Source organism: Grus americana, chromosome 25 (assembly GCF_028858705.1).
Source record: "Grus americana isolate bGruAme1 chromosome 25, bGruAme1.mat, whole genome shotgun sequence".
NCBI classification, from domain to species: Eukaryota; Metazoa; Chordata; class Aves; order Gruiformes; family Gruidae; genus Grus; species Grus americana.
In genome coordinates this window covers 5,341,988-5,368,482 of record NC_072876.1, presented here as the reverse complement: position 1 = coordinate 5,368,482, position 26,495 = coordinate 5,341,988, and the positions used below count along the sequence as shown (strand labels likewise).

Genomic DNA, 26,495 nt, shown 5'->3' with positions numbered 1-26,495 from the left:
TGAGCGTGTGAGCACACGTATGTTCACGTGAAGAGAGCTGTTCCAGTCTCAGTTAAACCACGCATCCAAAAAACAAGTTTTCAGCTCTCAAAGTATGCTTTTTGTCAGACGTCTGGAATAGCTCCACAGTTAAAGTCTTCTACTACATTCTTTGGGAGGGGGTAAACAAAAATAAATTCTAGTCAGTTTTACTCTTTTTTTTTTTTTTGTAGAACAATTTCTGTGAAGCAGACATCTTGCTATCCCGAAAGGGAAATACATCAGCATACACATCTGAAAAGAAACACTGGGCCCTGCCCAACTTTCTTACCTTGCAGGTCGCTTTTTTTTTTTTTGCACAAAGCATGGTTATGGTCAAAGCTGCATCCTCCAAAAAGAATCAGTGTTCTGCAGTGAACATTCTCCTTTATTTTTGTTTGTTCTTTGTAGAAAGGCAAGAACAACATTCCTCAGTTCAGGATCCGCTAGACACCCAAAAGCAAAGCTTAACCTTTCTGCTTTAGACGGCACCAAGACACTCAGGAAATTTCAGTGGAAGGTCTGTTGGTGACACACAGACTGCAGAAACAGAGCAGCACTGCCATTACTGCAGCTTTGTAGCTCCCGTATTATATCCTTATGACTAAAAGCAGGCTACAGGGAAAAGATTTGGTTCTATTTTCAAAAATTCTTCCCTGTCCACAATCAGCTTTTCCAAAGGGCTCCTGCATGGCCAATACTACACGCTCAAAGCAAGTGGAATGCCGCGTCCACAGATGTTGTTCCAAGACAAAGCCTTTTGCAGCAATAGCCCTGAAGGGCTGTGTAAAACAACTGTCACTGTGTTTTATCTTTTAATCTTCATCCGACAGCCTCTGATTTCAGCAGATCAACTTTAGCATGTCACATATTAACCACCACTCAACTTGATGGCAATAGCCAAAGGCTTCCACATTAAGCAGATTTGCTAATACTGTTCAGACTGAACAGCAACCATTGCCAATTACTCTTTAATTAAATTCAAATCAAACCATAAAAATTCCTGTTTAGGCAAGACATACTATACCTTATTAAAAGATCCCAAATAGCTTCTAAGCAACATGACTGCAATTCTAGTGGATTTTCAACTTATTTGCCGAGTGTAAGGTCCCGTGGGGCTCGGGCTGTTTGTTTGCAATACTATGCTCCGTGATTATTAAGACAAAATAATCTATCCATACCCATGACCTCAGAGGCCAGAAGGAACGTATATTTCTTACACAGGAGAACTGAGGAACAAAATAGAACAAAATTATCATGGACACCCAGAACTTGAACATCAAGTTTTGAAATACCTGTCAGCTTTGACAATGTTCCTTAACTACTGACGTAGTTTATTTTCATAGCTGACAATACCAAGATAGCCTCTTGATACAACACTGAGATGTGTCTTGTAAACAAATATGCATTAAAAATGGAAGAGGTTAAATTGTATAGTAAAACATGAGTACATACAAAAATGCTATAAAACAGTAGCAAAAGGTAACTAAAAGATATATGAATAAACCATGGGTAGCCAACAGATTGTCAGAATTGTAGGTTCTGACCTCAGCACTAGAAAAATGCTACAGAAGTGGACCAGAACTCTGCGCCTGTGCTCACCTGAGAAACTGCATCAATGTGCTAGGCTAGCTCTTTCATCCGATCTCAACCTGCAGAAGTTCTCGCATGAAAGTTGAAGTCATGAAGGAATCTGACATTAATGCATCTCACTGCATTTTGAAAAGCCGTGTAAAGGAAGATATGCACTTAAGCAGCCTTCACTGTGGTTAAAATGAACGCTAAAAAAACCAGGAAGAATCTATTTGCTAGATATCTGAGGTTTGAAAACATACCAGAGGGAGAAATTATCCCGAACAAACCACTGAACAACCAAAGCCTTTCATATTATAACGCACGGTCCATTATACCAAAGACTGCATGGATACCAAAGTCTTAGGATGCTCCAAGTTAAAACAATGAATTCTCAAATTCAAGGCATTTTATCACTTCCTGACCTATTGCAAAACGCAACTTCAATGTGCCAAAGACAGTGCATAGGAACTACATTCAGCCGTCACTTGCTGAAGACAGATTTCTGAAACAAGGATCTAGACTTAAGCTGCTGTTAAGGAAAAAACCAAAACACTTCCCTCCATCATTACTAGGATCCCATTCTCTGCAAACAGGTAAGACAGAACAAGTATGGTTCTCCAACCGCAGGGTATTATTAACACATTTCTGCTTTCCATGGATTGTTTCTGCTAGCTGCACGTGTCGCTAGTGGCATCCTGACAGTTCAGGATCTCAAACAAAGCCAGACATAGCACACACAGCAACAGCAGCGCAAGCTTTTCAACTCTGCAGTACTATTATACAGCAGCAGTGATATGTAAAAGATTTCCAGAAGCAAGACAGATGTTCAACTTCCGTGCTCATCCAGTCTAATTCTACCACCATCTATGAATTAACCAATGCAAATATTATCAAGCATTCAACAATACCATGGCTAATTCAGCAACATGAATTGCAGTGTAATAAAATGTTTCCATAATGCTGCGTTATTATTTTTGTAAACCAACACAGTACTATACCCATATTACAGACTGCTAACATGATAATTAAAAAAGAGCCTATATTAACCCCCGCCTTCCCTACACTAAATTAAAAACAAGTTGCAACGAGCTGCAAACTGCTCCTGAAGTGAGCTAGTGAAAGTACCAGCAATTCACATAACCAAGCTCCAAGAAGCCACAGCGACACTGTGCTCTGTCAGGAATGTGGTCCAAAAAAGCTGGCAGTTCTATCCTTGTTAGTAAGTGTGTGTTTAATGAGGCAGCATATATACAAGATCATATTACCTTAAGTGACCTGAAAGTTGTAATGGAGAAAAGGTGAGCAAGCCTCTCCTCTCACACCTCCCCTCCCTTTCAACTTGCTTTCCCAACTGCCTCCTGAGATTACAACCCTAGCTGGGACTTTCATTTTCCAAGGCAGGTGCTCAAGAAGCAAAAGCAATCCTCTTCTCAGTGCTATCTGTCAGGAAGTTGGATCTTACCAGACTGAAACCAACACGTACAGGCTGCATTTTCATATTAACTTTCTCTGAAGAAGGTATTCCCAAAGGAAACGTGTATCTCATCAACCAGCTATGGCAGTGCAATCTTACGAAGCTACTCGGAGAAGAGCGTGAAATTAGGCCAAGCACAACTGACAAGCTATTAGCATTTGGTTCTCTTGCATACCTATGCTGAAAGTGATACAGTTTACAAAAAATTAAGTGCATGTGTGCACATACACAACTTTTAAACAAATAAACTTGGCTTTTTTCCATAGGGGACAAGGAAAGGGAAGCAATTAAATTGCAAGTCTTTAGTGCTCATTAATTATTTTTAAATTCTAATCCTAGTCTGCAATGTTGCTCAAGTCCACACACGTCGTGGGCATAAAATTGGCCAACCTAAAACAACATTAAAAGTGCTGCTATTTATACATAGCTATATATATTTTCTAGAGCAGACTCACAAGCTATCATGCAAACCAGAAAATTCCAGGTGCCTGCTCTTAATTATGATCCACAGCTTGCTTTCTGCATCTAAAAACAAAAAAGGTCAATATTGCACATTGTCATTTTAAGAGCCACTGGCACAAGAACTTTATCCTGCATCTGCTGCTGTCTAAAACGCAAAGCAGTATTATACCCCTGGCATAACCGAACAGGAAGACAGTTCACTACACGAACTCACTCCCTGCTATCTCCACCTAAAGACAGGCATACCCTTTTCTCCCACCGGGCAGGGGACTTTCTGGATGTACAATGCCCAAAAAGCAACTCCATTACACCCACCTGCCTCGGGTGGCATGTCAGGAACATACTAAGTGGTTTACATATTTCAATGCTATAATAGAAAAAGATAACGTCACTGCAGTAAATTAAGTCTTGGGTATTGTCATACGCTTTAAAGTGAACTCAGAGTCTGCAAAAGTGGCAAAAGGAAAACTCTGGAAAGCTCGAGTTCACCACTTATCCGTAAGACAGGTGCAATATATACAGCGTACACTGCCAGCTCCTCCTGCTGTAAAGGTACAATCTTCCTCTGCTCATTAAAACTTTGAGGACAGCCAGTGAGGATGCCAAAGGAAAGAGATGGTCTCCATCTGTCTTCTAGTGCGCATTTTATGGAGATTATCTCATGTCACCAACTCAATGTACACAGTAGCAAACAGAAGTTGCTGCCTGACTTCAGATGCCCAAAGTGGAAGGGCACAGCGCCCAGCACCAACAGACCAAGACATGCAGTCTCCGAGGGGCCATGAGAGGAGAGCGTTTCTTCTTCCGTGCCTCAGTTCTCTTAAAAGGCCTCCTGAGGTCTAAAGATCTAACTACAAATTTCATTTCATCAGTGTTTCAAATGCCTCTGGATACTAATCTTGTTCTAACCCATACACACACGGCCACCAAGAAAAGCAATGCAAGCACAAATTTACAGTAAGGTTGATATGCCGTGGTACCTCTCTCAGCTAGCTGTACACACTGAGCCTAACTTTGGGCTTGAGCGCTTCTTCAAATAAGAAAAGCAGTAATCTGTAGCAAAACTTGAGATAAGACTGGTAGAAGAGGAGCTTCTCCACTTCGACTGTGGGAAAAGAGCAGTAACGTTAATGCCGAGACGTTAGTGTTCTCACCCACTGTTTGGGTCTGAAACTCTAGCATCAGGCAGCAACCTCAAATACAGACACACCCTCAAAACCTCATGTAAAATCCACCATCCTGCTAATCTTCTAGCAGTGAGATTACAGGCTTTCTAACAGGTCTCTGGCACAAGAAATGTTTGGACTTCAGCATTCAAACTTTCTGAAAACTGAAAGGAATTAATCACACCATTCATCCATCTCCAGACCTCGCCTCCTCACCGAAGGGAGGGCAGGGAAGCATCCAGAAGCTAGCCAGACAACTTCTCTGAGGGGCTGGACTGTCGGTATACAATGCCATTCAAAAATTGTCCATATCTCAATAACACAATCATTGAATATTCCTTGAAAATTTCTCCCTGCAAAAAGACAAGATGTTTTTACAGCAGAAAAGACGCAGGCTGTTTTGTTGCTGCAGAAGTTATCGGGCCCCAAGGCAAAGCCGATGCACACACCCCTTTCCCAAAGCATTTCCTGGAATGCCAGCTTCGATCGTGATTAGATTTCTTCTTGCCAAGCACAGGAAGCAGAAGAACAGAGGGGTTTTCCAAGAGTCACAGAGAAAAGACTTCTCTGATACTGTTTACTGCAATCAGTGCAGACTCAGTTACTGCAACACCAGTCAAAACTCCATTAAACCATAGTGAAGTCTTCCAAACCAAGGAGGGAAGAGAAGAGACCGGAGCTTCAGCTCCTATTAAGGCGTTTGCATAATATACATTCCCAACCTGGGTCTTCAAAAAAGGGAATTTTGCAAAAAAGGCATTTTATTTGGGAATGGCAAAAACTATGATTGTTGATAATCTCTGTGGAATTATAAATTGTTCATTTAAAAAAACATGGTTAAATGTAAGTGTCATATCTTTCCCTTGCTTGCCAATATGTCCTTTCCATGAGTTCATGTGCTATGTCTTCTGCAGATCAGGGGAAAACGGGCCAGGGGTAGATGGTCCATCCAGTCCAGACAGAGTAAATGGGCCATGACTGTTCAGCACTGATGGAAACTAAGAGACAAAACAAAAATTATTAGGGAAGAAGCCATTTTAATTTACTGTTCCTCTCATCTGTGCATGTGGCAGCTACCCCAGAAAAAAAAACAACAACAAAACCGACACACAACCACAACTGAAACACAACAACAAAAAAAAGCCACCCCAAACTTTCAAATAATCTTCTTGGCTTCCCCCAAGTAATTTACTTTTTAAATGACACTGCATCACCAACTGCACCGATGCAGCTACTATAACCAGTGTCACCACGGGGACCCACTCTGGAACCTCTGCACTGAGCACCGCCTATGTCCTAAACTAGTGTGTGACTTTAAAACAGGTTGGTGGGAACGACGATCTAAATTGTTCCTCAGTTAATTATCAGCTATTTATAGAGAAAAATGTCCAATGCATTTTCAGACCTACTTGTTTATTCCCTATCCTCATGGTACATGTAAGCTACTTCCTTCATCTCCATGGTGATGACAGAAAGAAACCCAAAAGCCAACTAGTTAAATTTTACCCTTTCCCTGTGCAGACTCAGGCAACAGATATGGTTATTCCAATTCCAAAGTAGAAGGTGAAGGAAGAACATGAGTAATTACAACTAAAGGTTTTTTTTTTAATATAGGGGATTTTTTCTTATTAAAGAAAAATATTTATTAAAAACAGTGAAGCTGACAATTTCCAAACAACAGAAAACAGCAGAATATAGAGATCATAAAGAACTGTGCTATATGTTGCCACAGACATCACACACACAATCTTCCTTCTTACTAGTACTGAGATTTAATTAATATCTTTCAACAGAGGAGACTTAACAAATGATTAAAACCACCAAGAGAGTAGCAAAATTCAATTTCCAGGAAAATCTCAACCAGTGAAGTTACAGGGAAGCAAGTTTTATGGGAAAGACAGACCTAAAAAAAATATATCTAACTATAGCACAGACTACTATTACTTTAAAACATTTCTGAAATACCAACATTTACAATACACTTAAATAAAACTAGGTAAACACTACAATTAAATGCTCTGAAAAGCCAACATAGGGGACAGAAAGGCTCAAAGGGAGAGATGGGCTAACCTTGCTGGGACTTACCTGAAAGAGTGTATTAGCACCTTGCAACCTTGCAGGACTGAGAGGAGCAACCGGGCTTAGCGTACTCCAGAAGTGAATGCTGGAGAGCAAGGGACTTGGGGTCAGCAAGATGGGAGTCTGCAAAACACATGAAGATTGTCAGCTGCGCAAGACCTGCCCTGTAACGCACAGCACATGTAAATCCAGCCACGATAATCTCAGCTCCTACAGCTGCGGAGGGCTGGGTCTGAATTTCAGGAACTCCCATTGCCTCCTTCCACCTCCTCCCTTCAAACCCCACAACAGCAGCAGCAGCCGCCACCGCCGCCATCCGGCTCTCCCTCCCCTTGCTGAGCAATTGGCCCTCTTTTCCCAGCAGCTGCCAAATCCTGTGTAACCTACAGCAAATCGGCTCCTCCTGCAATTCAGTACACAGCACCTGCAAGTGACTTAGGAAAACTCAGTCCATGAATTTAAAAAAGAGCAGACAGCGGGCACACACATGGTCTGGGTGACACTGACGGTGCAAGCCACAACAAAAGACATTTACATCCAGCTTCCAAATATTCTGGATGTTCCAGATTCACCGGCCGAACACTTCAAAGGGTGCCAAAAGAGCAACTGCACTTGCTTTTTTTCCTGTCTTCAACCATTTTAGTTTTCAATCAGCAGTTTCCCTACAGTTTCACTCTAATTCAAATTTATTACAGGAAAGAGATTAAATATATACAGAATAATTTAACAGCCTAGTTGGATTCAGTTCTCTTCCAAATTTTCCATGAGGCATAAAAGCTTTCCTTTTCCACTCAAGGCTAACAACCAAATTAAGCAGCTGTTCTTATTGCTGTTAAGACACAATACTCTGATCTTAAGTAAATGACTACTAAATCAAGCAACAGAAAGCTGCTAAACAGACACTGCCGTGGTTCTCTATTTTTAAAGCATTTTCAGAATCAGCCTGAAGGATAAGGGCAGGGTTTGGGGTTTTTGAAATAATTCAATACCACCCTGGCAAGGTTTACAAAGGACCCTGCTGGGGCTGGTTTGGGTTTTGCCTCCACATGCTAACGGCGTACAGACACGTACAGCCGACATACCACTTGGGCACACTTTGGGGTGGAAGCCAATGCCAATTATGAATAAAGTTTCTGTTTTATAAGAAAAATGGGAGCGACATCCTGAGCTTCAGAACTCCAAATACAGTCTACTGACTATTCATTTTCCACTTGCCTTCCCTTACTGTTTTAAAATATAACATAACCACTATTGTTACTAAAAAAACAAAACCAAAACAAAACCAAAACCAATCAAAAAGCCCAACAGGAAGGGAATTAGGTTACCTGAGAGAAAAGTGCTGGAGTAAGAGAAGCAGTTGGGAGAGAAGGACTCAGAATCCCCAGTGGACTTGGATCACTGCCTGTAATGACGAGAGTAGGAGCCAACTCCAGCCCTTTGGGTTTTTTAGATCTGGAGAGGTGATTGGCAAATTCCTTCTCCAGCACAGAAGAATCCTGTTCTTTGGGCTCTGGGGATTGATGCTGAAGGCTCTGAGCCTGCTCCAGCTGCTGAGAAGCCACAGACTCTATGTCGGTGTCAATGTCCAGGTCAGGATTAGAGCTCAGGGGCGGCGACGGGGGTGTGGAAGGAACTTGCAGAGTAGGAGAAACTGAGGATATGGGTGGAGTTGGGGTGAAGCTGGTGGTTAAGTTTGGCAAAGGTGCTGGAGCTTCAGGGACAGTTAACTTGGGTAGAACAAGCGTCTCCAAGGTCTGGAGAGTTTCTTCCGATCCCATGGGAAGAGAGGATGTGGTTGAAGTGGCAGAAGCAGTGGAAGTGGCAGAGACCGTTGAAGTGGTAGAGACCAGGGGGACAGATGAAGGCTTTTTGGAGGGCATGGTTACAAACTTGATGACAGAGGGCGTTGGATCCTGAGCAGGTTTCTTCTCTGTTAGTTTCTCAGCTGGATTCTCAATCTTGATGGACCTGAAGAGTTTTATGCTGGAAGAGTTCAGGGAGTTCAGAGTAAAAGAGGAGTACAAGCCTGAGTGGATATAGTCATTGCGGCTGGAGGATTTAGCACAGGACTGAGACTTCTCCTTCCCGCAGTTTTCCACATCCTTTGGAGCACTGCTAACTTCCGCAAAACCAGTCATTTCAGGGTCTCCTTCTATACGGCCCACGACAAGTGGATCCATATTTAAAATCTCCGGATAAGAAACAAACTTGTACACAAACTTCTTACCATTCACTTTTTTAATGATATTCTGCGGGTAAGATAGATAGATATATTTAGACCTTCTTCAGATTAGTTTTCTTCCTACAAACACTGCCTAAAACAGACTGAGGAATTAGATAGTCTGTAATCTTTCAAAAAGTTGTTTTTTTTTTTTTTTTTTAAAAACACACTGCATTCTTGCAATCCAGTTATGGTCCCGAAGTATCACTACCAGAGCTCGCAGACAAAATGCTAAAACCAGGTGAGCTTAACCTGATGCTAAATATACTAACAACAGAGTTAAAACCGCCAAGCAATTCTGTTTAACATTTTAAAAGATGAGCTAAGAAACAAAAAAATACCCGATACCCCCAAAGATCACTGACCTGGGTACAGTAAGCATAATCTAACAGGAGAACCTGCAGAATTAAAGCTTACAGGTTTGCAGAATTAAGAGCTAATACTTCAAATCAAGCCACCTTTATTCTTAATAAGAATAAAGCTGAGTAGCTGAACTAGTCAGCAGAATGTAAACTAATCAGCTATTTCAATACCACAAAATAACATGTGTCAAACTTGGTTTGCTCCTAAGCAAGATGCCACACACAATTTGGACCTAATAACTGTATGACAAATAAGAATCATCTTATTATTGAGACCTCTCAGTACAAAGTCAGATTTGTGCTACCTAATAATAAACTCCAAGCAGCATACCACTTGCTACAACTGACAGGTTCCTCTGAAATTGTATTTTATTTTTTCTCTCCTATACTCACACAGTAACAGTTGTGGGATAAATGGCTTATTGACACAAAGGTAAGACTCCCCCACTGTGGTTCTAGTTCAGCTTTTGGACACTACCTGTACACTAATGAAAGGCTCTCTCAAGTTATTAGAAGACACTAGCTAAACGGTAGCATCTTATTCTGCTGGACTACACTCACTGACCACATCAGAGGTGAGATTCTGAATACACGTAAAAAAGAAAAATACTTTGGGCTGCTTCACTGAAAATCCTTATTTTGATAGCCCCTTTGTAGAGACAATTGCAGAAGAGATCTCAAGGTGGTGCAATATTCACCACCTCAATCATCATAATCATTCTGTTGCTTAAAGTGGAGTGTTGAGGATTTTAACTCTTGCAAGGGCACGTATTTTTGGAAAGGGGATTAGCATTCAAAGACAGATTTGTATTAGCAAAGACATAAATCACAGACAGTAACATTTTGCACAAAGCTACCCAGAACCTTATGAAATAACCACCGTGAAGGAAATGCAGCACAATAATAATGTAAAGAAAAAACAACACCTCTACACATACAACTAGTACACCTTACTTAAGTCTGGGAGACAGAAGTGACACCTATCTCCTTGAAGAGAATGAAAAAGGAAACAAAGCTCATTAGGCAGAAGCTGGTAAGATGGATAAGGATTTGAGGTGGATTTATGGACTCTGTTACCTTCACATAATAGTATCTGAGAGCACGGCTGAGTTTATCATAGTTCATACTGGGCTTGTTCTTGCGGATTCCCCAGAGTCTGGCCACCTCCTCTGCCTGCAGCAGTTTGAACTCCCCGTCGCTGGAGGTCCAACAGATGATATTCTTGTTCTGAGGCTCCTGGAGGAGTTGGAGGAGGAACTGCCACAGGGTGATAGCACTGTCCATAGCAGTAAGCTGAAATTCAGAAAGGCAGATAAAAGGCAACAGATTAGGACTAGCGCATTTTCTTCATCTCCCTAGAAGGGGGTGATGGAGCAGAGATGTTATTTCCAAAGCCAGCAAGAGTAAAAATTATTAGTCACCAGTCGTGAAAGATGTTCCTTGCAGAACAGAGAGGCTGAGAGCCAACTGCTGTCGTCTCCTCCCACATGTCAGTACTTTTCACATGGGTTATATTTAGATTCATTTAACTAAATCAGGTCACTTTGGGTAAGTTGCTATGAGTCACTCTCCAAAAAAAATTTTCTAAGTTGTTCCATGCTCACCCACTCTGACTTGTACTGCTTTATGAGAAACAGCTCAGGTGCACCCAGGTAAAAATCAAACCACCCACTCACCACCTCCTTTCCTTACCTGCACCTTCCTCCAGCCTCCGTATCTTTAAGAAATCAGAGAGCAAATCAAGTAACTGCTTAAGTTACCTGAAGATGCCACAGAACAAGCCCATTTTCCTTCAGTTCACGTTTGTACTGCCTCTTCATAAGCAGCCCTCTCTACCAACCCCCAGCCTCCTCTTTCAAACCTCCTTTCTTTGCCAGTTTTTATCCCTGACTTTTCTAAGAGAGTAAACAAGAAAGTAAAATGATTTCAAATGCTGCCTTTGCTTTTCTCTTGATTCCTGCCATCTCTTACCTACATCAGTCATTTATGCTGAGACTTTCTAGGACTAGTATCTGTCAGTTGATTCATGCACTTCCAGCATGGTTTTCTTGCACTGAAGCTGTCGATGTATAAATTCATCAAGGACAGACAAGGGAGTAGAGATGACGTTTTTCCTTGACCACATGAACCAGTACTTCCACAGATATTTTTAGGCAGAACACTAATAATCCTGTCTGCACAAGAGAAGTATATGATACATAGTGAATTAAACCAGGTAAAATTATATTAATTCAGTATCCCATACACATTCTCTTATTTCAGAATAGAATGGCTTCTATTAGTGCAGCTTAAACTTCTTCCAATGAAACAAAAACAAACCCAGCCACTCTGGAATAAGAGCCAGCCTGATATATTACACTAAAAATGTTTTGATGTGCATAACCACTAGATAATTTTTTCCCCACGCACAGTTAAACCTCAGTATAGGCAAACGTAAAGAGTACAGGGCTTTCCATCGGGGTGAACCTGCAGCCCAAGCAGGGCTACTCACAAGCACAAGCTCCAAAACAGCGGCATCAAGTCTGACTTCAGCAAGCAGGAGTCGCGCTCGTATTGTTTGAAGTCCATGTATATGCAGGGATAAGTTTAAGATTCAGTTGGGACTGCCAGTTCATCTTCGTTACCAAAGCCTTTTATTCCAATCTCATTACTGCCCAGCACTTATCCAGCCCTATATAAGGAAGAGAACGGGTCTACATGTCAGAGCTTCAGAATTTACTCAGCCCTGTAAAAGGATTACTGCTGACAGTTTACACAGGGCTAGGTATTCTTATTTAAATAAGGTGCCCTAGGGCAGGTACTTTTTTGGGCAGAGCCCATTGCATTTAACCTATTTTTAAGAATACCTGCCTAATGGCATGCTTACATGACTACACAGGGGTGTTACATTGATCAAGTCAGCTAAATTGCTGCAATTACATGGAACAGTCTCAAAATGTAGGACACCCACACCACCTTGTTATGCTGGCCTAAGGTGCTTTCCTTGTTAATTACTGTATGCATACAACTCCATGCTTGCCCAAATTAATTGCTCAGTACTCTAAGAAAGTATCAGAGACTCTTCCCACATTGCACCGTGGCACGCCAGCTGAACCTTACAGGAACTCGGGACCAGGCAGCCACGTTAAAACTCTTCCAGGATTTCTCCTCTGACTTGTATTCACATTTGCCAATAACATTTCATATCTGCCTACTGGCAACGCAGAGGACGTGCACGCTGCGGAGCCTCATTATCCTGTCAGGATGATGCACATGCATGGGGTGTTGTGTAGACATAAGGGCTTGATTCTACCATTCTGCAGAGCTGTCAATACTAGTGACATGTGTTAACAGAGAAAGAGCAGGAAAATGAAGTTGAGTGATTATTCCCACGCTACATTTATCTACAGCACTTTCAAAACCCATAAGCAGCACTGCACCAAATAGCGCTGACTGATGCAATGGGAGGCAATCACGTAGAAATTAGATTAGCAGCAGAATTTCAGAGCGGCAAAAGCTTTTTCCCCCCCCCTCCTAAAAATCCATACAGATTTCATCCCAGAATTTAAATGCCATTACTTCAAAGGGCTGCTTCCCTTTAGTAAGCAGTACCTTGCCATTATCTCAAAGCTCACCACCCTCTACCGCAGTCAAGCGTTACTGCCTAGGTCACGGCTGGTTTTGAGTCGAGCTGGAGATGCACAACGCTGACAGAACGGCACTCTGGCAGCACAGACTTCAGCAATACAGAGTAAGCACGGAGTGACGGAAATGATGGAAGATACGAGATTTTTTCTTTTTTTAAAATACCTTTCCCAGTGATGAGCTATGTTGTTCTGAGGAGCATTTACCAAAATAAGAGTTCATGCTGCCTAAATCCCAAATACCGCAGCTTTCTGGCTGGAAGGATCCTTCTCCCAGGGGCAGAGTTACAGACTGTACCGGAGTGTTGATCTAGTTACTACTTATGTTTCTAGCGTTTACAGGCTTTAGGGTTGTCATGATTCTGTCCATCACTTGAAGGATACACTGCATATCCTCAGCACTCTCTGCTTTCAAAAGTCTTATGTCAGACACATTAACAACAGGGTGGAGAATTTTTACTTATTCCTTGGCTGTCATTAGAACAGGAGCAGGGAACACTTCGGAATTGTTAATAGAAACGTTATCGCGTATGAGACAATGAATGTCCCTCTTTATTAAATATTTATTGAGCGCATCTACAGGAAACAATGGAGAGATACCTCAATGGAACTGAGGGCATAGAGTTTTTCTGAAGATTGTATACAAAGGGAAGGCCAGAAAATAACCCTCCAACCTGGTCAATGAAATGGGATCACAAGCAGATCTTGCCCCTTCAGAGTCCAGGAGTAAGCTGTAACTGGGAAAGAATAATATGTATATGGGAGACAATGTTGTATTATGAATTGAAACATCTAATTTAACTTTTTTTTTAAAGTTGCTTTGATACTGCATAAGAATACATCAAAGAACTGTTCCTTCTGCAGGAAAAAGCAGGATAAAAAAACATCACACAAGATGCAAAATTAAAACCAGTAGAGGCGAGATGAGCACTTCTCTTTAAGAAGAGATGAGTAACACGTTAAAAAGGTTCTTCCTTCTTCAGCACCTGGGGCAGAAGGCAGCTGATGCTTTTCATGAGCCTTTACCTTACAACCACAGGGACTGAGCTCCTTGTGCTCTCTGCGTTTTGCAGAACACCTTCAGCTGCCCTGGCACGGCGGGACCAGCTGTTACAGAGGCTCCCCTCCACACCACAGCCATCTTCTGTGCTCAAAAGCATCCACCTCCTGCACTGACACTGGAAGGAATTCAGAAGATCCTCTTGTCCTTTATATTCAGACATACAGCAAACCCCACGCTCTTCAGATATGTCACAGGCCCATTAGTTAGAGAAGCTAAAGAAATCAGGATGAGGACAGGAACCCACTGTCTCACTCCCACTCCACATTAACAATGGTGAGATGTTACTTCTCTCATGATTTGTAAACAGCATTTCAATTTCTTTCAAAGCTATGTCTCCTTTCATGAAAAGGCATGTCTCCCAGCACAGCTCCCCGTCAGCATAAAAAGCCCAGTAGTTTGATTGCTTTTTCTTCAAGATGAATACACCAATAATTACAAGCACGCCACGGCAAAGCATCTTTTTGCTGAAGGTTATTTTCCTTATACGAGTCCACAGAGAAAGAAAAAGGTCTCATTTAAGAAGACAATGAGGGAATTAGGCAGAGAAGCAATACTGCTGCTTATGACAACGGCCTTTCCACTTCTGCACCATTTGAGTATGAGGAAAAAATAGTTGCTAGAGGCAGAGAGGGCAGTTACACTTTGTAATGAGTATGCTAAAATAGAGCACTATTATTGTCTTGAGATCTTCTCTGACGCCTACGAATGACCCTTGAAGTATACTGAGTGGCTGACAGAATTTGGCTGCAGTACTCTAAATACAAGCACTGCAAACTTGAGCTTTCTCATGTTGCTGCAGCTTCGTCTGAGGTTGCTGTAGCTTTGTTTGAGGCTGCTGTAGCTTTGTTTGAGGCCTTGACTTTACAAAGCCTTGAGTTTACAAAAAAAAACCCCAGGACAGCAGATACGTATCTTTTCGGGTGACTTCTCCTCCTGCATCTCTGCCACAACATGTTCCATGCAACCCATTTGATTACAGAGCCTCAGGGCTTTGCATCTTCTGTGGAAGGAGAGTGCACAATCACTGGGTGGCACAGCAGACAGGAGGAACAGTTTAGGAAGTGGCATATGGTAATCTCTCCCATGGCCAACAGCTATACTTACTATCGCAAAACAAACTCAAGAGTTCATTCCTTTGCGCTCAAAAAGGAGAGGGACACCTCACTATGCCCCAGCAAGGCAGCAGCCAGCCAAGCCCTGAGAAGGGAGCAGAGGCAGAACCAGGGAGGGGGGGATCTGCCCGAACCCCTTGTCTTCAAGGTCTTCTGGCAGACTTCCTGTGCTTTGACTCAACACCGAGAACAGCTCAAGTACTCTTTCACCTCAATTTGTTCCAACAGCCTCTTATAAGCATCTGCAGCCTGATGACTTCTCCAGATGGACTGAATAAAGCAGTCGGGTCTGCAGCCTTGTCAGAACCCACACAGAAACGGAGGGCGGTGCAAAGGAAAGAAAGGATGTCACACAGACGTTACACAGCGAGGACAAAATCATCGCTACCATGTATTTAAATGGCGTGGTTACAGCCATCCAGGTATTTACACAGAAGTGACAACTCAAAAGATGACTCTGGAAGCAGCACAGAGCAGAAGCAAACACACAGGGTGACACAGAAACATCTTCTCAGATCACAAACACTTCTGCTAAAAAACCAACCAACCAAGGCAGTAACAATAACTTAGGGACGCTCTCAGGGCCCTCTCACACTTAATGGTACAAGTCAGCCATTCAGCAGGTGAGCAAATTAAGTCTTTACACAATTCCAGGAAAGCTGGACTTGCTGTGCGTCCAACCCACAAGCCCTCCACACATGCGCAAAGCTGGACTGTTAAGACTTTACTGTGCAAAACCGTTCCCATGGTTTAAGATGGACATGGTGTGTGAACAGAAGGAATTTGTAGACAATAACTCCTGCTACGTTGTGCAATATTCCTGTGGGCACAAGGCCTTAGATAGTTGTTCCAGGAAAACAAACAACAAAATAACTTTGGTTGAAGGAGATTTTTGGAGGTCACAGGCCCAACTCCTTGTTCAAAACAGGGTTAACTTCAAAGTTACATCAGGGTTTTCAGTGACTTTGTGCAGGCAGCTAAATAAATAAATAAATGGCTGCCCTACTCCTTTTATTTTAGTAAAGAGACAAAGAGGCATAACATTGCTGATGAAGGGTCTAATTAAGTGGTTATCAACACGCAACCAAGCAGCAATTTCACTAGCACAGCACTTAAAATATCCCATTACTAATAAACCTTTCATAAAATATTTTCAAGCTCCTGGGACTGCGATTCACCTGAACTAGTACTTTTAGGATTTTATCAATTCTGATTCATTTTAGAAGGAGCCTGCTGCCCAACATGTATGATGAAACCTACTGTCCAAAAACCAGCCCCTTCGGGGTGCTAGTATCTACCTATCGACATACTCTGATGTGGTGGGAAGCTGTGTAAAGGTATTTAGTCCTTTTCCAGAACACACAGAGCATTGTAAAAGCACTTTAACTACGGGCACTATCACTTGTTTTGTTAGCTTACTTCCCAAAGACAGGTGAATTACCAGTTAAAAGCCAGTTATAAGTGTAAAATAAAGTTACTATTTACATGGAATTAAACTAGAGATGCAGGTTTCTACATTTGTAAAACTATCATTAAAAAAACCCCACAAATCCTGGCAGCTTCCCAAGCAGTAATCAAATTATACCTTCCCTAATGAATACTAAAATTGGGTAAGAATAAGGAAAAAAAAAAAAACAACACGCCACCAAAACACCCTAGACTCCAATAAATGTCTTCCCCCCTGGCCCTGGCATTCACTGCACCGTTGTTTCCAACCCGGTCAGGAAAATCAGCTTGTTCTGAAAGAGGCTGTGGTTATCACAGCAGGAAGCTCCTTGGAAGGAAACGCTGGAGGATGTCCTCACGATAAGAGCCGCTCCAGAGTTTTCATTGCTTAATCCCACTACGAGTTTGACAGTTGTATTTACTTAAAACAAATGTTGCAATAAATTTTGGGCTCTTGGCTCAAAAATTAAGTAGTTCACATGAAATTAAGGTGTTCGCAAATATTTGGGGGGTTTAGGAGCAAATTGTTTCAGCTTTTTCACTCCTATCTGAGAAGTAAGTATTTTCTTTTCTTAGTATTTTCTAGTCTTCTCCACCTTTCTGTATTAGCAAACAAGTGCTAGAAAACAAGCCATGAAGGAGAACAGCAGCAAGGATTCCCACCATACGATGCACACCCTGACACTTAAAAACGCTTAACGTGTTTGAACATGGCCAGTAAGGGGACTTCAAAGCACAGTCCATGTACTTCAAAGCACAGTCCACGTACTTCCTCCAGTTGCCACCATCACTCTGGTCCTCCATCCCTGGCTAAGGATGGCCGACATCCCAGCATAGTTAGTTTTATGGACAGCAGATCTAATTTCCCTGCTTTTCTGTACTTTGATGAAGAGTTTCCCTTTTCTACCTCTCCTTTTATAGGATATGAGGCCAAAGAGAACATGGGAAGGTTTAGGACAAATAAAGAGAATGGTAAACTTCAAAAATTAAATGCCTTTGATCAGTTACTCGGTTGGTTTCTGACACTGCTGTGTCTCTGAGTAAGCCATAAAAATACCGATTTCTATGGAAGCTCCTCTAAGCAGATTACACTTGCTTCCTCCTTATCCACCACCACAATGGGCTGAGGGGAGTGTTTACCAACAGCAGATTAAATTAGCTTCAATAGGCACAATGCATCTGCTGAAAGTAAAAGCATCCCTGTTTAAGATTAAGGGTCAGGTCTCCACATCACGCTATGGAGTAAACCCTGAACAAAAGGTTAAATGTTTTATGTTGATCCTAACTTTATTATGAAAAGGAAGTCTCATTTAAGATGGAAAAGGTTTCCTTTAATAATGTTTATAATACACTCAGCCTGGTTGCTATGACGATGGAACAACTATTCTCTACAAACAGGCGCTAAGACCCTAAAAATAAACAGGCCGACAAAAATCACGAACACGCAGCTTTGTCAGGCAGGCTGTGCCTGGTGCAGGGATCGTGTTTGTTCTGAATATGATGAAGATAAAGAAATGCTAATGACTACATTCTGCACCCACTGCACAGAGCGCTCGCCTACAAAGCGATTCCTGTATTTCTCAGGAGCTGCTACTTAAAAACGACACCACCGAAGCCAGAACTCTGGGTTCCACCCCCCCACAGGCAGCAGCACAACAGGGATTAGTAGAAGTCTGCTGGTGAAAAGAAGGTAAGCGCTGTGGAAGTAACACACACATAAACGTATATATGTTTGTGTGAATGTATATATGCATACAAAATAATAAAAGTAACAGCATGTATTTGCATACTTTCTCCATGGCCTCACTTATTGATGTGGGTAGGCATCCACCCATTTCACAGAGAGATGTGTACACAAGTATTAAAAAAAACCAAAAACCACCCAGTAGCAGAGTGAGGAACTACAAGAACCCAACGAAGCGCTCGGTCCCAGCCTCTCGCTCTCACCTCCCAGCAGACACACAGTACCGAGCGGCAGCAGCCCGGAGACCTCTCCATCCCGCCCCCGGACTCTCCCCCGGCGCACAGCCCGCCCGGGCAAACCCAAAATCGAGCCGGGAAGACGCGCACCGGGGGAGGCTGCTCCCTCCTCCGGCCCTGCGTGAGAAGCGGCTCCGGCGCGGAGCGGGGAAAAGGGCCCCGGGGCGCCCCGCAGATCAAAGTCCCGGGGCGCGCTGCCGCCCTTCACAACCATCGCTTTCGTTTCCCGGCTTCACGACAGAGGCGAAGCCCCGCACGGAGACCGACCCCCCACGCACCCCCACGACGGGGTCCCGCGGCCCCGACGCCCGGAGAAGCCCCCGAGGCGGCGACTTTCCGCGGTGCCCCCAGCCCCGTGCTCTCCGACCCCCTCAGACCGCCGGCCCGGCCCCCGCAGCCCTGCCTGGCTCCCCGCCCGCCCCGGGCCTCCTCAGCCCCCGCAGGGGTCCCCTCCGGTCCCTCCCCCGCGCAGCACGGAGCCCGCTCGCTCCCGGCCCGGAAGCCGCCCCGCTGCGCCCGGCCGCCCCCGCTCACCGAGGAGGAGCCCCGCCGGTCCCCGGGCGTCGCGGTCCCCTCGCGGCGGGCAGGTGCTGGGAGCGGCTCCCCCGCCGCCCTTCATGGCCGGGCGCCCCCCCGGCGGGCCGGGCGCCGGGCCCCCATCCCGGGCGGGAGGAGCCAGGCGAGCAGCGAAGGGCAGCGGTGAGGAGGCGACGGCGGCGGGGGGGGGGGGAAACGGCGGCGGCGCGTTACATGGCGGGACGCGGAGCGCCAGTCCCTCCGCCGCGGAGCCTCCGCGGCCGCCGTACCCCACACTTCCGCCCACGGCCCCGCAGGGGCGCGGGGCGCTCGCGCACGGCGGCCAATCCCCGCGCGGACCGGAGGCGCCGCCGACCAATAGGGCGGCGCTACCCGCCCACCGCTCGCAAGGCCCGCTGGGGACTGTAGTCCGCGGGGCCTAGCGCCCGCCGGGCCGCTCCCAGCCATGTGCCCGCGGCCCGGCCCGGCCCCCTCAGCCCGGTCCGCCGGGAGCCCGCGGCGTGGGCAGCTCCCTGGGAGGCGTTTGCGTGGCGTGTCACGAATAACACGGAACCCACGGTCTATGGGGGACCGTGGGGAGAGCGGGGCTGCGGGTCCCCCAGCCACAGCCAGGCAAGGAGCACATCAGGAGAGAGGAAGGGGCTGAGGCTCTAGTGAGCCGCAGAACATTAAAATGTTTTTTAAAAAATTAAGAAGTTAAAATTTAAAAGAAAAATAAATAAAAAGAAATCCTGCAAAGCCAGGGAGGTTATCGGGTAGAGCGAAGCAGCAGCCAGGGCTCACTAGAGCAGGGGAAACCCAACACGGCCCCTCCTCACACGCCAGAGCCACCGTGCTCCCCTTGGCAGAGCTCCCCGCTCGTTCCTGCACTGAGAAACCTCCACGTAAAAATAGTTCTTCCCAGGAGAAAGGCGCGACCACGCGCTTACGTTCTCCCTAGGGAACACAGAATGGTTAGGGTTGGAAGGGACCTCAAAGATCACCTAGTTCCATCCCCCCTCCATGGGGGCACCAGGCCGCTCGGCTCAGGAAACCCACCGGGATGCATCGCCCACAGAAGGCCGCGGGGTTCAGCCAAGGCCGCACGGATGTCCTCTGTCCCCGGCTCACCCGATGCCGACACGCTGGTGGCAGAGACATGGTGTCTTCATGTTCCCCAGCCGCAGCAGAAGGGAGAGGCGATCCCGGGCTCGCTGCAGGAGGGAGACCGCACGCACAGCGGGAGCCTTAATCACACTGAAGCTCATTAAAGTCGCCCGTGCACACGCTTGGGTCCCCGGGAAACTGCTCATCTGTGGTCAGGTTGTTCATCGCTACGGTGCGCTGCCTCGGCCTACAGATGAGCAGCCTCAGTCCTGAGGTATCTACTAAAAAGCGCTCTCTGTACCAGTTTAAGAGCAGAGTTATTTTCCATTGGATCAGGCATCGGGAGCAGACGGTGAAGTGCTCTCCCGCTTCCCTCTGACAAGCAAACAGCCCTCTGCCTCACCATCACATTCCCTCCCATGGGCAGAGAAGAAAAAAAAAAAAATTTAAGCAGCACTTGACTGTCAAACACCACACATGCTGCAACACGCAGCTTTCAGTTTCCTAGACACATGCCGGTAAAAGGTTAGCTGCGTTAGCACAAAGTCTTCTCTGCGCATTGTGCCCAACTGCCTACTCGCAAACCTGAGTCCTGCCCGACACGCGGGTACAAGCCAAAGCACCGCACAGCCAGGTACGTTTTTGTTGGGAAGCACCATCATCCCCGAACAACGGCTTGTAGCGTGGTTAAGCCTGAGCAGCTCTGGCTGCAATTAATGCTGTTTCTATGAAGGCAAATTCCATATCCTTGCCAGGTCATCTCTTTTAGCTGGTCCCATTTCATGGGGCCAAATGACAATCAAATGAAGTGAAAAGGAAAGTGTAAACTTGGGAGCAAGACCGGGAACACAATGTTGCATTTCACAATACCTTTAAATAACCCTTTATCAGCACTTACTGCACAGTCACAGGGGATCAAAGGGGAGATGAAAGCAGAGAAAGTAAGGAAGTTTAGGAAATCAAGATGTCTTTTGGCTCCAGGGAAGATGTACAGGGTTTTCCCCCAAAGCGTGCTTTCTCTTATGGGGAGAGAGGAAGTTTATCAGCCAAGCTGACCATTATTTATTTATGGAAATTAACCACTGCATTTAAAAAAAAAAAAAAAAGAGAATGCTTTCCATTTTCCCACCTCCACTTTAAAAAAAAAAAGTGAGACACACACTGGGCAGAGAGGGGAAGAAAAGAAAAAGGTAATGAAAAACGACAAGCAGATCTCCCCTAAAAGTCCAGAGCCAGTTTCTTCAGCTTTCAAAATAATTAATTTGAAATGAAAGCACGTGCTGTTTCCTTCCCCCCCACCGCAGAAAGCATCGATCATTATTTCCACAGAGCCCTTCACGTTATCAGTACCGCTTTTGCCTTGGGACTGCCCTGGCCATGCAGCACTGACCCAGGAGCAGAGGTCTGGAGCTCAGAGGCCCTTTTGCCATGGCACTGAGCCGCAGCCTCCTCACCTCTACCTGATCTGCGCTGCAGATGACTCAAAACACAAACAAACGCTCCCCAGGCAAGCCAGACTTGCTAACAACCACCACAAGCCTTTGGTCAAGCATTTCTCTGCACCCATCCCTCTTATCTTCCTTTGCTCTGCTCCATCCCAACCTCTTGCTCCGTTTAGAGCTTGGACTCCTTCTCCCACACCAAATCAAAAACCAAGGAGGAAAATACATAAAAGCCCCGTGCTCTCTCAGACTCTTCCTGTAGAGTCACACACGGGAGGTTTGCCAACATCCGTGTGCATACCTCAAACAGAGCTAAATCCATTTCTTTGGGAAAGGACCAGCACCTGGGTTTGCACAACCGGCTCAGGGAGCGCTCCTGAAACCAGCTGGTTCCTCCAAGAGCTCCTGTAGCCTTTGGGGTGATGAAAAACCTATGGAGCTGGCGCACACCATGCTGTTTCTTTGAGTAGCTTTTCCTCATTGGCACTGAGCATCACTTACTCGCAAAGTGGGAGAACAATACGGCTCTGAAAAAGGAACATTTCCGAAAGATACGTGATCACACAAACCTGGCGTTTCAGCACACCTGCCAGACTCAAGTGGGGTCCAAACATGTTTTGTGTGGCAAAACAGCCAAGCTCCATTTCCAAGGACACCACCACGACTCCAGATTCTTCCCTGGCTTTGTTTCCACTTGCCATCAGCACAAATCTACCAGCACACCCCCAAATTTCATATTTCTTAGCACTCAGTTAAGAAACAATGCATGAGCTGTACCCAAAGAGGCAGTGCAGGCTGCCACGGAGGAGGGACAGCACACGGAAAAGTCAACTCCACTCTGCCCTGGCATCCAAGTGACCTAAAGGGCTTCAGCTACAGCTGTATCAGCTGGGGTAACTCCACTGACAAACACCCAAAGTGTCTTTTTTAGAGGGATAACACATTTCCAACTTTGTGCAACTCTTACTTTGTTCTGCTTCCCCTGCCGTGGGTTTGCAATCCAACGTGGGCTTGTTCCTATCTTAGACAACATCACAAGGGAAAAAATATAGGACAGACAAAGGGATGGAATAAAATAAAGCAGGCAACAAGGCACAGTTTGGAAAAAGCTCACATGCAAAGGCATTTTAAAGAGAAAGGAGGCAGCAGAAAGTCAAATGAATACATTTCTGTTGGGATTTCTGGTGAAGGTTAATCAGATGGCAGCACCTGGAAATAGATTTTGCAAGTTCTGAGGCAAGGACAAAGTCATGAAGCAATACGTAACTGCCAGTTCTAGGAAAGCACAGAACAACCCAGTCAGAAAAGCGCAGAGATTTCTAAAAGCAACGACTTATCTTACTGCAAGGTTCTGACTTTGCCATCACGTGGTCTTTGGCTTGCAAGAGCGACGGGAGGGAGCGAGGAAGCACAGGCAGCAGGAAAGGCAGAGAACTATGCAACAGCTAATCAGACCCTAACGAGGCCTCGTTCCAGAATTCAGAGCTGGTTTAATACAGCTCCCAACTCTGAGACTGAGCTTTACAATAGTACTGGGAATCTAAAAGTCATGAAATAAGCAGAACAGCTACAAGAGGTTTCGTGCCTCATTAGCGAGAGGATACACTCACAAGGGAAAAGCCTTCAGATGGAGGAAGGGTTGCTTGCGAGTTTTTAAAGTTTCACAATAAAAATCCACTCATCCCCCTCTCAGGAGGGATGCTCTCAGGAAGCTTAACGTTTAACACCTCCTCGGATCACTTCAGGCTTCCGTTACCAATATTAGCACCTTAAGCCACAGCTCCTAAAGACATCCTTGGAGGTGGAAGGAGGGGGGGGGGAAGGTGAGCCCCCCCGCTCGCTTTCGGAAGCGCCCTTGGGAAAGCCAGGCTGCAGGACACAGGCGGCCAGAGCAGCCCGAGGCACGCAGCAGCACGGACACGCAGAGGGAAGGTCCGGCTCCAGGGCTGCCCACCACCCCCTCACCCTACCGAAACTCTACCAAAAAGTGAGTACGAGTGCTAGTTTGCCTACAAGGCCTAGATGGTGCTAGTCATCAACCTGACACATTTACAACAGGAAATCTGCTGTCACTTGGTTCAGAGCAGCTTCACACCCCGCTCACAACAACCCCGGCTTTGCAACCCAGGTAAACACCACGCTCCTCACAGAGATGCCGCCTCAACGTCCCTGGATGTGGTGGCACTTGCTCACACGGGAAGTCATCGCTTCACAGAGCTCCCAAAGATGCTGCAGGATGCCCACTGAGTATTAAGGGGTCCGCAAATACCAGCTGCCTTTGCTGAAGCTAAAGGGAGCACCCTGAAGAGGATGGAGAAGTAACTCAGTGCCCATCCTCGTGTTCTCTTTCACGCCCAAGCTGCCAACGATCTCTTATTTCTCAGACCCAATAAAGCCTTTCTGCACTCAGTTCTCTGGGTTTCCTTTGCAGAGAACAGCTCTGCCTCTGCTTTGGTGTTTGCTGATGCTCTCAGAAAAGCCACAGATCTGTGCTGGTTTTCAAACCCTTGTTAATTCTGAGTCCACGAACACAAGAGCCCCCGCCTCAAGGACTGGGCAATCTGCACGCTCAGGGCAGAGAGGAGGGAGAGGGGAAGTTCAGTGTCCTGCAGCAGGAGCAGGGTGGCTAACCCAGTCCACCAGCCTCCATCTCCGCTCCCCCAGGAGATATTTGACTGGGATAAGTCAGCAGACAGCCGTGCAGCAGAGTTCACTGCAGTAGTAAATGCTCCAGTTACTTTGCCGAGCAGGACATGCAATGCCCAGATTATACAACAGCTGTTAGTATTCAAAGTTACACCCAATAGTTTGTTTCAGGAAAAAGCAGAATTACCCAGTTACATGAGAACTTCATTACACAGCGAGGAACTAGATACAGCAGGAGAAAGGCTTTTTTTTCCCCCCCCCCCCAGAAGAGCTAGTCTCCACTGACTCAGAGGTGCTTAGAGTTGGTCTCAGGTGCTTGTGAAAGTTAAGCCCTAAAGCTGTGCACCAGAGGATCTCTGGTTATTACACAACGCTGCCAAACTTGTTTCCACTGTGTTATCTCTACAGCCCTTCTCCTACTAAAAGCACAATTCCCCTTGTGAAGTTCCCACATCCTGAATAAAATTCCTGGATACAACTCTTAAAAACCTCACTGGTTTCTCTCCCAGCTTGACCTAACAGCACCGTCACAGCTCGTAACCACAGGGCAGAGCCAGGACCCATCGTGACCATTTCAATGGCATCTAGAATTTCATTTCAGAGCCTGTTGTTTGTGCAAACAACCCAAGATCTGAAATAGAAGAGGTGAGAAGCAGACTGCAGTGTGCTCAGCAGTCTTAGTAAGGAGCTGTGAAACTGCAGTTGGGGAGAAATTGGTGTAATTCACAGGGAAAAGCCAATGTTTCCAAAAGTGAACGCAGATCCACGGATGTCGAATCGCATATCTGATTTCCCCCCTCCCACCACATACTTTCTAAGCCAAAAAAGGCTTTATCTGGGTGGATTTTCCAGGGAAGCAGAGAAGGATAAGCCCTTTCTGTACCACTGCCCAGTTCCTGGATCAAACAACAAGAAATAGCACAACTGACCAGACACCATCACCCCCATCCTCTCCTGCAGGGCTCCAGCCAGGGAATTTATCACCTCAGCTGGGAACCTTCCCCCAGCAAAGCAGCTCAGACAAAACCACAGAAAGCAAAGTGTTTTACCTGCACAGGCAGTGGAGAGCAGCTCCTAGGAAAGGTGCATCCCTGCAAACAACCTGTCCGAAGCCCATGCTAAAAACAAGCATCCAGCCTGGGGGTAGAATCGCTGAGCCCCACGGGGTGAGCAACAAACAAAAGCCAACCGCTCCTCAGCCCTATTCCTACACAGAGGTGTTCTTCCCTGCTCCAGCCTCCCTGTGAGTGGACTTGTGCCTGCTTCGAAAGCTGATTATGAAGCAGTAAGTCATCCAGCGTGGCCAGGCCAAATCGATCCAGCCAGCTGTTTTAATTTAGCTCTGCATTAAGCTTCCCCGTGCCCTTAACCCCTCTGTTCCCAGGGCAGCAGCTCCAGGAGCCCCCCCAGAGCCTGCTCACCGGCTGACAGCGGGGAGAGGCGAGCAGAGCATCAGGTGGGAGCTATTGCATCAGCTGCAGCACAAGGCCATGATAACACCCCGCTTCTTTGCAGGAAAACATTGCGTTTTGTGCTTAGCCATGGCTCCAGAAGAGCTTGAACGATATCCCGGATCATGTGCAAACCAACAAGTGGCTCCTGTCCCCTTTGCTTCCAGCTTCAGGCCCACGAATTGCTGTTGAGCCACCCGAGGGTTAACGCCTTGCTGATAGGGCTGCAAACCTTCTCCACCTGTTTCCCATCACCAGCTCCCACCTTTTGTTACTCAGGGCCAGGATCTGGCCCAGCTGGTGGCAGTGGAGGAAAACTCAACTGACTCTCTTTGCTCCTGCCAACGTTTGCCTGTTTTCCAGCCCACGTGGTCCCATGCCCGCAAAGTTCCTGTTCTTCTGAGAAAACTCAAGGCTCCGGTTTGGTCCCTGCCCCAAGCCAGCTTCTGCTGCTTAACCACCAGGTGAAACTTTGCCCAGAATTGCACTTGCTGCAAATAAAACTGGACTCTGGAAGGGAGAATTGTTAATAAAAATCCAGTTCTGATTTTACTGGGGGGAAAAAAAAAAAAGCCCAATGCTATGATCCATCTTTGAGATATATTTCCAAAGGGGCCTTAAACCAAACTGTGGATTTGCACGGGCCCTTATCTCATCCAAAAGGATGAGCAGCCAGCACGAGCTCCACGTGGGCTGCAGCTTGGGGATGTCAGTGCTGTCACTTACGCTGCTGGAGATGGAGGGCTCTGCAC

General features: G+C 45.8%; 1 protein-coding gene across 8 annotated transcripts; it reads right to left on the bottom strand.

Annotated features, from left to right (window-relative positions):
* Positions 1 to 429: 429 nt before the first annotated feature.
* ELK4 (ETS transcription factor ELK4) lies at positions 430 to 25,691 on the bottom strand. 8 transcript variants are annotated; one of them, XM_054803618.1, is made up of 7 exons: positions 19,116 to 19,447; positions 11,849 to 12,028; positions 11,329 to 11,531; positions 10,435 to 10,650; positions 8,100 to 9,023; positions 6,781 to 6,897; positions 430 to 5,693 (listed from the first exon to the last, which is right to left on the bottom strand). In XM_054803618.1, the coding sequence occupies exons 4-7, from the start codon at positions 10,639 to 10,641 to the stop codon at positions 5,595 to 5,597; spliced, it is 1,347 nt and encodes a 448-aa protein (XP_054659593.1). In that variant the 5' UTR covers positions 10,642 to 10,650; positions 11,329 to 11,531; positions 11,849 to 12,028; positions 19,116 to 19,447; the 3' UTR covers positions 430 to 5,594. The 8 variants fall into 8 exon arrangements, with proteins under 8 accessions (XP_054659593.1, XP_054659590.1, XP_054659594.1 ...); XM_054803615.1 differs by having other exon boundaries at positions 11,333 to 11,531; XM_054803619.1 differs by lacking the exon at positions 11,329 to 11,531.
* Positions 25,692 to 26,495: the final 804 nt, after the last annotated feature.

Excerpts from the sequence above, each read along its gene's own strand:
- ELK4 (XM_054803614.1), bottom strand. The coding sequence starts at position 24,500 with ATGAAGTTCTCATGTAACTGG. Across the intron at positions 9,024-10,434 it reads TCAGATACTATTATGTGAAG|AATATCATTAAAAAAGTGAA; the intron begins GTAACAGAGTCC and ends TCTTACCCGCAG. Across the intron at positions 6,898-8,099 it reads CTCCAGCACTTTTCTCTCAG|ACTCCCATCTTGCTGACCCC; the intron begins GTAACCTAATTC and ends TGTGTTTTGCAG.